The 12,791-nt window shown below is 45.6% G+C and overlaps 1 protein-coding gene and 1 long non-coding RNA gene across 2 annotated transcripts; both read left to right on the top strand.

Moving 5' to 3' along the window:
• The first annotated feature begins 1,682 nt into the window (after window positions 1–1,682).
• LOC119961171 (zinc finger protein 135-like) lies at window positions 1,683–3,544 on the top strand. Its single transcript, XM_038788636.1, has one exon. The coding sequence runs from the start codon at window positions 1,795–1,797 to the stop codon at window positions 2,719–2,721; it is 927 nt and encodes a 308-aa protein (XP_038644564.1). The 5' UTR covers window positions 1,683–1,794; the 3' UTR covers window positions 2,722–3,544.
• A 1,974-nt stretch (window positions 3,545–5,518) lies between these two features.
• On the top strand, window positions 5,519–7,968 carry LOC119961172. The gene is made up of 4 exons (XR_005459605.1): window positions 5,519–5,573; window positions 6,230–6,301; window positions 6,622–6,737; window positions 7,524–7,968. It is a non-coding gene; the product is annotated as an uncharacterized LOC119961172 (long non-coding RNA).
• The last annotated feature ends 4,823 nt before the right edge of the window (window positions 7,969–12,791 follow it).

The raw sequence follows: 12,791 nt of genomic DNA, 5'->3' as shown, positions 1-12,791 counted from the left end.
TTCATGACAGAATGTCCAGCAGACTGCTTCACTCTGAGTTACAAATTCCTATTTATGGGGCAGAATATATGTCCAGGGTAGTGACAATAATTCGAATTTATATTGTGGCTTGAACACAATATAACTTTAAGACTGTCAGAGAAACGTTACAAAATAGCAATTGACACTGAGCCACATGAGGAGGAAAGTGAATCGGAGATTTTAAGGAGGAAATTCCAGAAATTGAGGCCTTGGCAACTCAGTAATGGTGGAAAGATTAAAATCGGGAATGCTGAAGTGGCTGGAATTAAATGAGTGCAGAGATCTCAAAGGGGTGTGTGTGGAGGAGATTACAGGCGCCGGAATGTGGCAACTAGGGGCTTTTCACAGTAACTTCATTTGAAGCCTACTTGTGACAATAAGCGATTTTCATTTCAGTGTTTCTGAAACATTGAAAGCAACATTCTGGTTTAGTTAAAAAAAAAATCCTTTTTTTCCCCCAAAGTACCCAATTTGTTTTTCCAAATTTAGTGGGCCAATCCACCTACCCTCAACATCTTTTTTGGGTTGTGGGAGTGAGACCCACGCAGACACGGAGAATATGTACAAACTCCACATGGACAGTGACCTGGGGCCGGGATCGATCCTGGGTCCTCAGCGCCATGAGGCAGCATTGTAAACCACTGTACCCTAGCTTTCCTTTGTATTTGTTGGGATTTTGCTTTCTTTTACTTTGATTGGGTAGCACAGTGGTTAGCACAGTTACTTCACAACTCCAAGGTCCCAGGTTCGATTCCAGGCTTGGTCACTGTCTGTGTGGAGTCTGCACTTTCTCCCTTTGTCAGTCCAGAGATGTGCAGGTTAGGCGGATTGGCTATGAAAAATTGCCCTTGGTGTCCAAAAACGGTTAGGTTGAGTTAGGGGGATAGTGTGGGGTGCACTTTCCAGGGGCCACTGCAAACTTCTCCTTCTACACTGTAAATTCTATGATGATATTTGGGGAAACAAGAGAGGAAAGAATACGCTCTAGAAATTAATTATTTGTTCTGAATTTCCATCCTTGAATGAAAGTGGTACTGACACTGTCAACTCCTTTTACAGGGGATTGGACGGAGAGGATTTGACACGTTCATCAGGATCTGAATATCATCAGCCACTGAATGTGGAAGGAGAAATGTTTGTCTGTTCTCTTTCCGGGCAAGGATCTGAAACATCAGTGTGACTGGACAAGCACCAAGACCCATACAACACACACTCCAGTTCGACTGTTCCAGTGAACTGACTGTAGAAACATCAGTGTGACTGGAAAAGCACCGAGACCCACACAGCGCACACCCGAGTGAGAGTGTTCCAGTTACACAGCCTGAAAAAAAAATCACACCATTCACAGTGGGGAGAAACCGCATTTGTGTCTGCATGTGGACGAGGCTTCAACTGATATCCACCCTGTTTTTTAAAAAAGTTTGTTCATGGGATGTGGGCATCACTGCTTGTGGAGGCATTTATTGCCCATCCCTGAAGGCATTTGAGAGTCAACCACATTGCTATGGATCTGGAGTCACATGTAGGCCAGACCAGGTAAGGATGGCAGATTTCTTTCCCTGAAGGACATCAGTGAACCAGATGGGTTTTTACAACAAATGATAATGATTTCATGGACTTTTAATTCCAGATCTTTATTGAATTTAAATTTCACCATCTGCCGTGGTGGGATTCAAACCTGGGTCCCCAGAGCATTACCCTGGGTCTCTAGATTATTAGTCCAGTGACAATACGCCAACGTCACTGCCTTGGTACCACAAGGACGCCGGCAGCATGGGGAAACCGTGGAAATGTGGGGACTGTGGGAAGGAATTCAGATCCCCATCAGGGCTGGAAATTCATCGACGTAGTCACACCAGGGAGAGGACTTTCAACTGCTCTGACTGTGGGAAGAGCTATAGGAATGCTGGGGGTCTAATTAATCATCAACGTGTTCACACCAGAGAGAAGCTATTCACCTGCTCCACCTGTGGAAAGGAATTCACCTGGGAATCCAGTCTAACGACACACCAGCGATTTCACACTGGAGAGAAACCGTACAATTGCTCTCAGTGTGGGAAGAGCTTCCGGTGTTCATCCCACCTCACTGAACATCTACGGGTTCACACTGGGGAGAGACCATTCCACTGCTCTGAGTGCGGGCAGAGATTCACTTGCTCTTCCCATCTCACTCAGCACAAATTTGTCCACACTGGTGAGAGGCCGTTTGTCTGCTCCGTGTGTGGAAAGGGATTCATTAGATCAACATTCCTTCTTAGACACCAGCGTGTTCACGCTGAAGAGAAGGCATTCGCTTGCACTGAGTGTGGGAAGAGTTTCACTCATCCATCTAGTCTTCGGGATCACCAGCAAGTTCACATTGAAGAGAAAGCATTCATCTGCACTGAGTGTGGGAAGAGTTTCACTCATGCATGTAGTCTTCAGAATCACCAACGGGTTCACACTGGGGAGAAACCCTTTACCTGCGCTGAGTGTGGGAAGGGATTCGCTTTGAAATCGCAGCTTCGGTCACATAAACTTGTTCACACTAATGAGAGACCATTTCAATGTTCTGACTGTGAGAAGAGCTTTAAAAGCAGAAGGGATTTGATGAAACACCAGCGAATCCATTCTGGGGAGAAGCCGTTCATCTGCCCCGTGTGTGATAGAGGATTCACTGATCCATCCAATCGTCTGAAACACCAGAGAGTTCACATGTGATTACAGGGATTTGATATTAAACCCAGAACTTGAATCATGTTCATTCTGACAGTTCTGATTTATTTCCAATGATGTTAAACCCCAGCCCAGTTACAAGGATTAATAGAATGGACATCAATTGCATTAAGTCCAGTGTTCACCTCGATGAGTGAGTGATAGAATCTACCTTTTAGTATAAATTACCTTTTTAGTCTATAACAAGTGTAAAAGAATAAATGGCCCAAGATTTAAAACGGCTTCGTCAAATGATTTGTTAAAAAACCCAAATTGCAAACAGGACAGTAAAAATGCTGAATCGCATGAGAAACATCAAGATAAAGAAGCCACACAGACCAAGGACACATTTTGTTAATTTAAAGTTTCTGGGCAATGTTCCCAGAAACTTTTCATTCAACGGATAAGGCTCATAAAAAATACGTATTTCAATCACCCCATACCTAAATTTGGTGGACAGAAATCTCAATCGAATTAAATAATACTATAATTACTTTAACCCAATCACAACCAGAAAGGGGACAGACATTGGTGATAGCCATAACCTTAAAAAGTACTGCCGATTTTCAACAATTCATTCCAGAATCACCTTACTTAATTTCTGAAGCTACTTTCTGCACTTTCGCTTTGAACCGCCATTTTATTTATTTTCAACTTCTCTGCATTGTGTATTCAGTTAGAAGAAGTGATCAAGAGCTGTAGCTTGTATTGAATTCAACTCAGTGCTCTGTATTTGCTTAGACAAAACTAACTGTAAATACTCTGTATTTGCAAACTGACCTGTTCAAGAGACATCTGAAACTAACTGAATAAAAGACAAATTACTTCACGCATGAAGCTCAATTTCAAGTTCTGCAGAGTAATATATTAGTGCAGCGACACTTCAGATATATTAACCAAAGTACAGACCTATCAGTGAGGAGCTGCGGCGGGTGGTGGAGGTGAATAAGCGGTTCAGAGCCAATGTGCAGGACCTGGAGAACAGATCGAGAAGGCAAAACTTGAGAATTGTGGGGCTGCCCAAGGGGGTGGAGGGCCTGAGGCCGACTGAGTACTTTGTGAGGGTGTTTGAGGAGTTGACGGGAGAGGGGGAAGATCCCTCCCGCTACGAGTTGGACAGGGCTCAGGCCGAAGCCTCAAGCGAATGAGCCAATAAGGGCGGGTAAATTCTGCTTCCACAGCGACCACGTGAAGGAGAGGGTTTTGAGCTCGGCAAAGCAAAGGCGAGGTGTGGGAAGACGTTGACATGTGAATATACCAAGCAGAGCTGCAGAGAAGGCGGGTGGCCTTTGACGGGGAGAGGGCGGCATTGGCAGCGGAGTGAGATTCAGAGTGGTCTAACCTGCGAAGTTGAGAGTGACTCACAATTCAAGGGATTTTTATTTCAAGGCGGTGGAGGCCTTAGTTAAGGCTGAAGGACTGAGATGAGTGTTGGGATTTGGACATGGTTGGTGGGGACGGGGACAGCGTTTGTCTTCGGGAAGGCTTTCTGTTTGGGAGTTTTGTTTTCTGCATCTTGAATTGTGTTTCCATGAGTTTCGGGTTTTGCTTTTTCTTGATTCTGGGTGAGGTTCAGTACTGTTCTTTGTTTTAAGGAAGGTTACTGAGGAAGGGATGGGGAGGAGCGGGGGCTCTGGTGGGGTTCATCGCACAAGCTAACAAAGGTTGGCTAGTGAACGGGAGTTTGGTGTGGCAGGGGCCGTGGTTGTTGGAGCCTGGTCGAGCAGATTTCAATGGACCTGGGAGGGGTGAATGGTGGGAGGAGGGGATCGATACTGGGTGAGGTGACTCACCTGAAGAAGGAGCTGCGCTCCGAAAGCTCGTGTTTGAAACAAACCTGTTGTACTTTAACCTGGTGTTGTAAGACTTCTTACTGCAGTAGAACAATGGTTTGGCTTTAACAGGTCCATTGGGCATGGCCTCTGACAAGTACATGGGAGTTTTTTTATTGCTGAAACATCCGGCTGGGTCACTGTCTGTGCGGAGTCTGCACGTCCTCCCCGTGTGTGCGTGGTTTCCTCCGGGTGCTCCGGTTTCCTCCCACAGTCCAAAGATGTGCGGGTTAGGTGGATTGGCCATGCTAAATTGCCCGTAGTGTCCTAAAAAGTAAGGTGGGGGGGGTTGTTGGGTTACGGGTACAGGGTGGATACGTGGGTTTAAGTAGGGTGATCATTGCTCGGCACAACATCGAGGGCCAAAGGGCCTGTTCTGTACAGTTCTATGTTCTATCCCAGTCAAGTGATAATTCTGAAGATTCAGGATATCAATACCTTTTCTTTGTAATTCCACAATTCACCCACTCTGAACACACCGGAATCCTCCCTTGGCCCTTTGTTATTAAAGTCAGTGCAGTAGGTGGGGTCTGGAGACATATTCAGTTAAACTCAATCAGGTTCTGACACTGCTAGCCAATATGATGAGCCAAATGGTTTCCCTCTGTGCATTATCATTCAACAAAACAATGAATATTCAGTATTATGAACAGGGAGAGAAATCAGTAACTGCAATTGAACCCAGCAAGAGTTAGCACCGGCAGGGTAGAGAGAGAAGAAACAGTAGAAAAGCTTTAAAACCTCGACATAGGCACACACAGAACTCTGACACATGTAACATAGATCATCAATTCATAATCATTTATGATTTTTGAAAATTAGTTGAGGTCAAATGGCAAAATTGTTATTTTGTATTCGTTGTTTGAGGTTTGAATGGTGCTGATATTACCCAACATCCATTGCGGCGGTGAATGTGCCCTATTCATTCCACAGGAGCCCAGTACGCAGGCGCAGTATTGTATCTGGAGCATGCGCACTGTCATCCTGCTCGAAGCTCTGCGAGCGCTGAAGGGGCTGTTTCCGCGGGTGAGCGGCGGTGGGAAGGAGGGAGGAATGGAGCCGGGAACCGGGGGGAAGGGAGGGAGCGGAGGCTTCATAAACACCCGGGAAAGGCCCTCGGCAGGAAGAGACCCTGCAGGCCCCGTGTTTGCAGCTGATGGGCTTTTATCCAGATTGGGCCCAGTTCCATTGTCCCCATCTTCGTTCAGCGGGGAGCAGAGCGCATGAGCGGCCATCTTGGTGCCGTCACGGAAAGTAGGAGGAGCTTCAGGGTTCTGGTGACCAGGAGAGAAAATGTTTGACTCATTGATTGAATGGTCCGGGAGAACGGGCGCCCTCTTCAGGGTGAGGGCGGGGGGAGGGGAATTGCTGCAAAGCGCATGTGCGCCCATCCCAATAACAGAAGAATAAGATTATCAGAATTATTAGCAGTAAGAGGCCATTCGGACAATTGTGGCTCATTTGATCATTGTCTTAACTCCATTTTCCTTCAGACAATGAACCTTCCTCACCTTTTACTCCCCTGCCAGTAAAAATGGTGTATAATGCAGCCTTGAATAAATTCAATGGCCACGCCTCCACTGCTCACTGGGCAGAGAATTCCACCGGCTAACTGGCGCTCTGAGAGAAGCAATTTCTCCTCATTTCTGTCTTAGACACTGATTTTTAAACTTTCCTTGCAGTGGAAGATTCCCTGTTGAGGAGAAACATCCTTTCAGCACCTGTCAAGCACCCTCAGAATCCTCTCTGCTGCTGTAAGATTACCTTTCATTTATCTAAAATACAATCAGTATATGCACACCCTGGCCAACCTTTCCATCATAAAACAAACCCCTTCATGCCAGGAATCAGCTTAGTGACCCTTGTCTGAACTGCTTCCAATGTAAGTGTATCCCATAGTAATCCTAGGCCAGGAAATGGGGAGAGAGTTTTAATGAATTTATATCTTGGACTTTGGAAACTCCGTTTACAGGGAGATAGATGGGGAGGATTTACACACAGCAATCTGGGATAAAGAAAAAATGTTACTCTCTGACCACAATTGACACATGACTCTTGTAATCTCATTTTACAGGGAGTTAGAAGATTTGAAAACTGTGATTTTTCTCTGATTCCAGTGCTTCTGATATCTTTGCAGCTGCAGACTCCATAGAAGGTTTTACATTTGAAATCCGTGAAATTGTTCCAGAAGTGAGTATTATTGAGCATTCATCTATAATTTAGAGTTTTTAGAATTGTGCTTTGTTGTCTGTGCTCTGGTTTCTGGGCTCTGGGGCAGGTTTGTCTCCTTTACTGTGGATCTGAATTCAAGTTCACACATTGCTCTGTTTCAGCTCTGCCCTCCCTCATCACCTCTCTGCCATTGTTCAACTTCTGCCTCTAATAGGGTATTTATTTTAACCATGTTTAGTATTTTACTGTTATTTCTTCCAATGTGTCTGAATGAAGTTGTCACTGCAGCCCATCCCTTGGCTATGTGCTGCTGATTTACCATCTTTATCTTCCCATGGTCAGGAATTGTTTTTCCTGCACTCGAGATCATTTCTCTTCTGTCCATCAGCTGATATTAACCATCAAATTCTGCACCATATTTATTCCCTGGAATTGAAGATTTGAGATTAGTATCAGACCAGCCATGAACTTATTAAATGGTGGAGCAGACTTGATGGGCTGAATGACCGTCTCCTGCTCCTATTTCTTGGGATGTCACAATATCTTGGTCAAGATCAGGAAATGCTGAGTGTCGATCTGTTGATCAACATGAATTAGCAGCTTCAGGAGAATAGGGAGGGTGAATATGGAGTGAGAATGGACGGACCAAGAGAGAGAGAGTGTGAGTTTGTACAGATGCGTGCGTGGAAATTTACAGCTTTTGGGGAACGAGCGAGGAAAGCATGTTCCACTGCAACTAGAATTGTTTGTTCTGAATTTCTGAGCTGTACTGACCGTGATGACATTTGTAAACTGCTTTAACAGGATATTCAAAGGGGAAGATTTGCAGCAAGAAATCTCAAACCAAACTTCACATTGAGATCTAACAGAGACACTCGATTCGTTAGCACGGGGGAAACCATCGGCCGTTTTACCATCCGTGTGACTGGAAAAGCACCGAGACACACCATGGGGAAACCGTGGAAATGTGGGGATTGTGGGATGGAATTCATTTTCCCGTCTGTGCTGGAAACTCATCGACGTACTCACACCAGGGAGAGACTGTTCATTTGCTCTCAGTGTGGGAAGGGATTTACTGTTTCATCCAACCTGCTGACACAGCGGCGAGTTCGCACCGGGGAGACGCCATTCACCTGCTCAGTGTGTCGGCAAGGATTCATAGATTCATCCAACCTGCTGACACACCAGGGGGTTCACACTGAGGAGAAGCCATTCACCTGCTCAGTGGTTGAGAAGGGATTTACTAATTCATCCAACTTGCTGACACACCAGCGAGTTCACACCGCAATGAGGCCATTCACCTGCAAAGTGTGCAGGAAGAGATTTATTAATTCATCCAACTTGGTAACACACCAGCGAATTCACACTGGGGAGAAGCCGTTTACCTGCTCTGTGTGTCGGAAGCGATTTGTTAATTCATCCAACTTGGTAACACACCAGCGACTTCACACTGGGGAGAGACCATTCACCTGCTCTGTGTGTCAGGAAGGGATTTGTTAATTCATCCAACTTGGTAACACACCAGCGACTTCACACTGGGGAGCGACCATTCACCTGCTCTGTGTGTCAGAAGGGATTTGTTAATTCATCCAACCTGCTCAGACACCAGCGAGTTCACACTAAGGAGAAGCCGTTTTCCTGCTCCGTGTGTGGGAAAGGATTCAGTAGTACATCCTACCTGCAGAAACACCAGCGAGTTCACAAGTAATTACAGGGGTTGGATTCTGCTGATTTCTGCTGCTCTTTATCACATCCAGGATTGAACCATGGTCATTATGACAGTTGGTGAAGTGGGAGATCAGAAGGTTTCTCTGTGGGCTGGCCAGTCTTCCAATGTTCACTCCAGTCGGCTGATAGTCTTTGAGCGAGAGCACATTTCCACTGAAATGATCCACTGGAGCAGATGTAATACATTAATTTTATCTTGGACAGTACATAGGAACATAAGAATTAGTAGAAGTACACAATTCGGCCCTTCAAGCCTGCTCCGCTATTCAATCAGATCGCTCCGCTATTCAATCAGATCACGGCCAATCTGTTCCTCGTCTCAAATCCACCTCCCCATCTGTTCCCCATATCCCTTTAATCCATTTTATAATCAGAAATCTATGTATCTTCTTCTTCAAACCATTTAATGACTCAAATTCCACTGCACTATGGGGCAGCGAGTTCCACAAATTGACCCAGATCCCTCTGTCCAACACATCTTGAATCTGCTTCCATTCAGATAATTGTCCTTTCTATTTTTCAGTCTAAATGGATAACCTGACACTTATCTACATTAAACTCCATCTGCCAAATTTTGGCCCAATCTCTGAGACTATCTATTCCGTCTATAAAATCTCCAGGACCTGATAATCTTCATCCCAAACTAGTTGAGGAAGTGGCTCTGGAAATAGGAGATCCAATGGTGGTAATTTTCCAAAATTCTTGTCGACTCTTGAATTGTTCCTACAGATTGGAGGATAGCGAATGTAATCCCGCTATTCAAAAGGGAGGTAGAGAGAAAACAGGGAACTATAGACCAGTGAGCCTGACATCAGTAGGAGGGAAGTTGCTGGAGTCCATTATCAAGGACTTCATAGCACAGCATTTGGAAAGCAGTGGTGTAATCGGACAAAGTCAGCATGGATTTACAAAAGGTAGCGTGCTCTTTCCAAGAGCCAGTGCTGACTCAATGGGCTGAATGGCCTCCTTCTGCACTGTAAATTCTATGATACTCGGCAGACAAATACACAAACTTCAAGATAATGCCGAGAAAGAAGAATGGAAAAGAAGCGGGCCGCACTTACTCCTGGGACTCCGAGGCTTCGCAGGACTCGGCGGGCTGCAAGATGGCGGGGGCGAGTCCTCCTTCTCCAACGCTGAACACGCTGCCGACAGCAGCCGCATTGGAACGGCTGAATTAGGAAAACACCGTCAGGGTTTGGCAGAGGAGCTGAAGATGTCAGTGGATGAATCTCTTGCTTATATGTCCGTGAAAATCGAAAATATGGGCAAAATTCAAGAAGCACCTGGATCCCAGTTACAAATACGATGTTGTATCTGTAAAATCTTCTCTGACACTTTCAACCAGTGTATGAGTCAAAGGTTTTACCCAAATGTCTTTATTGTCGAGGCAAACAAAGGACTACACAATATAAAATCAAACTAACTTTATTAAACAACAATATTTACCCTTGAGTTAACCCAATAACATTTACCAAAGATTCCCAAGATTGGTTTTACTACCCGTAAAGATGGCTCCGGTTGAGACGTGGGTTTGATTCTCTGAATCTTTCAGGTCCGTCGTTGTGAAGGTGGGTCTCACACGCTGCTTGTTTCAACCTCTGGTCAGACGTCTCGATTGCCTCTGCGTGGAGTTTTCGCCACTGGTGTGTTTTGGGGCATCTACCTTTATCCCTCTCCCTCCCCACCTTTCCAGAAACATCTCTGGCTTCCGGCCAATGAGGTCTCTGGAGGGGGTCCCAACACCTACTGGTGTGACAGGACACCGGGGTCCGCCCCCAGGTATCCATCTCCGGTTGTGCTGCTGCACAGAACTTGTTGCCACATAAGCTAATGGAAGGGACTCTGGGTGCCCGAGAGTCTGGCCGGTCTGGGCTACCCCAAACAAATCGGTGTGTATCAAAGTGTGTCTAACAGGAAACAAAGAGTGGGAATAAATGAGTGCTATTCTGGCTGGCAATCAGTGACGAGTGGTGTGCCTCAGGGATCGGTGTTGGGGCCTCAGGGATCGGTGTTGGGACCACAATTATTTACAATTTATATAGACGATTTGGAGTTGGGAACTACGTGTAAGGTATCCACGTTTGCAGATGACACGAAGGTGTGTGGCAGAGCAAAGTGTACTGAGTACTGTAAAACCTTACAGAGGAACATTGACACATTGAGTGAGTGGGCAAAGGTCTGGCAGATGGAGTATAATGTCAATAAGTGTGAAGTCATGCATTTTGGTAGGAGTAACAATAGAACGGATTATTACTTAAATGGTAAAAAGTTGCAGCTGCTATGCAGAGGGACCTGGGTGTACTTGTGCATGAGTCAGAGAAGGTTGGTCTGCAGGTGCAACAAGTAATTAGGAAGGCAAATGGAATTTTGTCCTTCATTGCGAAGGGGATTGAGTTTAAAAGTAGAGAGGTAATGTTGCAGTTGTATAAGGTGCTGGTGAGGCCACACCTGGAGTACTGTGTGCAGTTTTGGTCTCCACACTTGAGAAAGGATGTGCCAGCACTAGAGGGGCTGCAGAGGAGGTTCACTAGGCTGATTCCGGAGTTGACGGGGTTATCGTATGAGGAGAGGCTGAGTAGGTTGGGATTATATTCACTGGAATTCAGAAGGTTGAGGGGGAATCTAATCGAAACATATAAAATTTTGATGGGAATGGATAAGATAGAAGTAGAAAGGATGTTTCCACTGGTAGGTGAAAGTAGGACAAGAGGGCATAGCCTCAAGATTAGGGGGAGCAGATTTAGGACAGAATCAAGGAGGAACTTCTTCACTCAGAGGGTGGTTAAAGTATGGAATTCCCTACCGAAAGGAGTAGTAGCCGCTACTTCATTGAATATATTTAAAGATAGGGTCGATGTTTTTTTGAAAAATAAAGGAATTACGGATATGGCGAGAATGCGGGTAAGTGGTTCTGAGACCAGGAAAAGATCAGCCGTGATCTTATAGAATGGCGGAGCTCGAAGGGCCGGACGGTCTACTTCTGCTCCTAGTTCTTATGTTCTTATGTAAAGGATCTATGGTATCCTGATGTTTATCGACAGGGCAGCTCCAGACACGTTCTGGCAGTTTGTCTGTGGGTTGCGTATTTGACTTTGGCCAAGTCCGAATTCCCGTCAGCCTGCGAGAGGTTTGGACTGTAGATTAATTTGGAGTGATCAATTCTTTAATTTAAGATATCCAATTTAATCGGGATCAAAACTAGGCCCTGTCAAGTTTCCACAATGGAAATTGCCTTATCTGATCACAGCGATTGGATTTCTTCATTAGAAACCAGTCTATCATCAGTGGTGGGAATTAATAACAGTCTAAGGGCTAAATTGAATGACTTAGAAAACACCCTGATCATGAGTCTGACTGAGGGGGTGGAGGGCAAACCCCCCACGGAATATTTCACCAACGTGATTTTCAAAATGGTGGGCAAACATGTGCTCGCGCCCCCTTTCCCGGAACTGGATTGTGCATATTGCGACTGAGACCGCGTGCTGGGGAACCCCCGCGTGCAGTTATTGTTCAGTTTCATCATTTTAAGAAGGAGGCAGCAGGGTAGCATGGTGGTTAGCATAAATGCTTCACAGCTCCAGGGTCCCAGGTTCGATTCCCGGCTGGGTCACTGTCTGTGTGGAGTCTGCACGTCCTCCCCCTGTGTGCGTGGGTTTCCTCCGGGTGCTCCGGTTTCCTCCCACAGTCCAAAGATGTGCGGGTTAGGTGGATTGGCCATGCTAAATTGCCCGTAGTGTCCTAATAAAAGTAAGGTTAAGTGGGGGGTTGTTCGGTTACAGGTATAGGGTGGATCCGTGGGTTTGAGTAGGGTGATCATGGCTCGGCACAACATTGAGGGCCGAAGGGCCTGTTCTGTGCTGTACTGTTCTATGTTCTATGAGGAACAGGTCCTTCACTGGGCCACGGAGCACCAGGAAGGCCTCTCCGTTCGGTTATACCAGGACGTAAGTGCGGACCTGGTGAACAAAAGGGTGAACGGGGTGAAAAATGTTTTACATGAAAAGAGTAGTCAGTTTGGCTTGATCTATCCAACCCCCTCATGTGTGTGTGTCGGGGAAATGGATCGCTTCTTCAACTCTCCTGAAGAGGCAAATTAATTTGTTCAGAATCTCAATTAGAACTCTGTTTGATTCTCCTGATTGGAGTTATTCTGTGTTGTGACGTTCGGAAGTTCTTAACTGTGTCTGGCTATATCAGAGTTACTGTGTTTTGAGGTTCAGGAGTTTTACATTGTATAAAATTTAGGTATGAAGTTATTGTTGGATTTTACACGTGTTGTACTTTTCTTCTTCGCACTCTGGTTGCATTGTGAATTATATCTGGTAAGAGTTTTCTTTGAAT

The sequence above is a fragment of the Scyliorhinus canicula genome, unplaced genomic scaffold, assembly GCF_902713615.1.
Source record: "Scyliorhinus canicula unplaced genomic scaffold, sScyCan1.1, whole genome shotgun sequence".
Lineage (NCBI taxonomy): Eukaryota > Metazoa > Chordata > Chondrichthyes > Carcharhiniformes > Scyliorhinidae > Scyliorhinus > Scyliorhinus canicula.
Note: the sequence above shows the minus strand (reverse complement) of the source record. Positions and strands in the feature narration are given on the sequence as shown.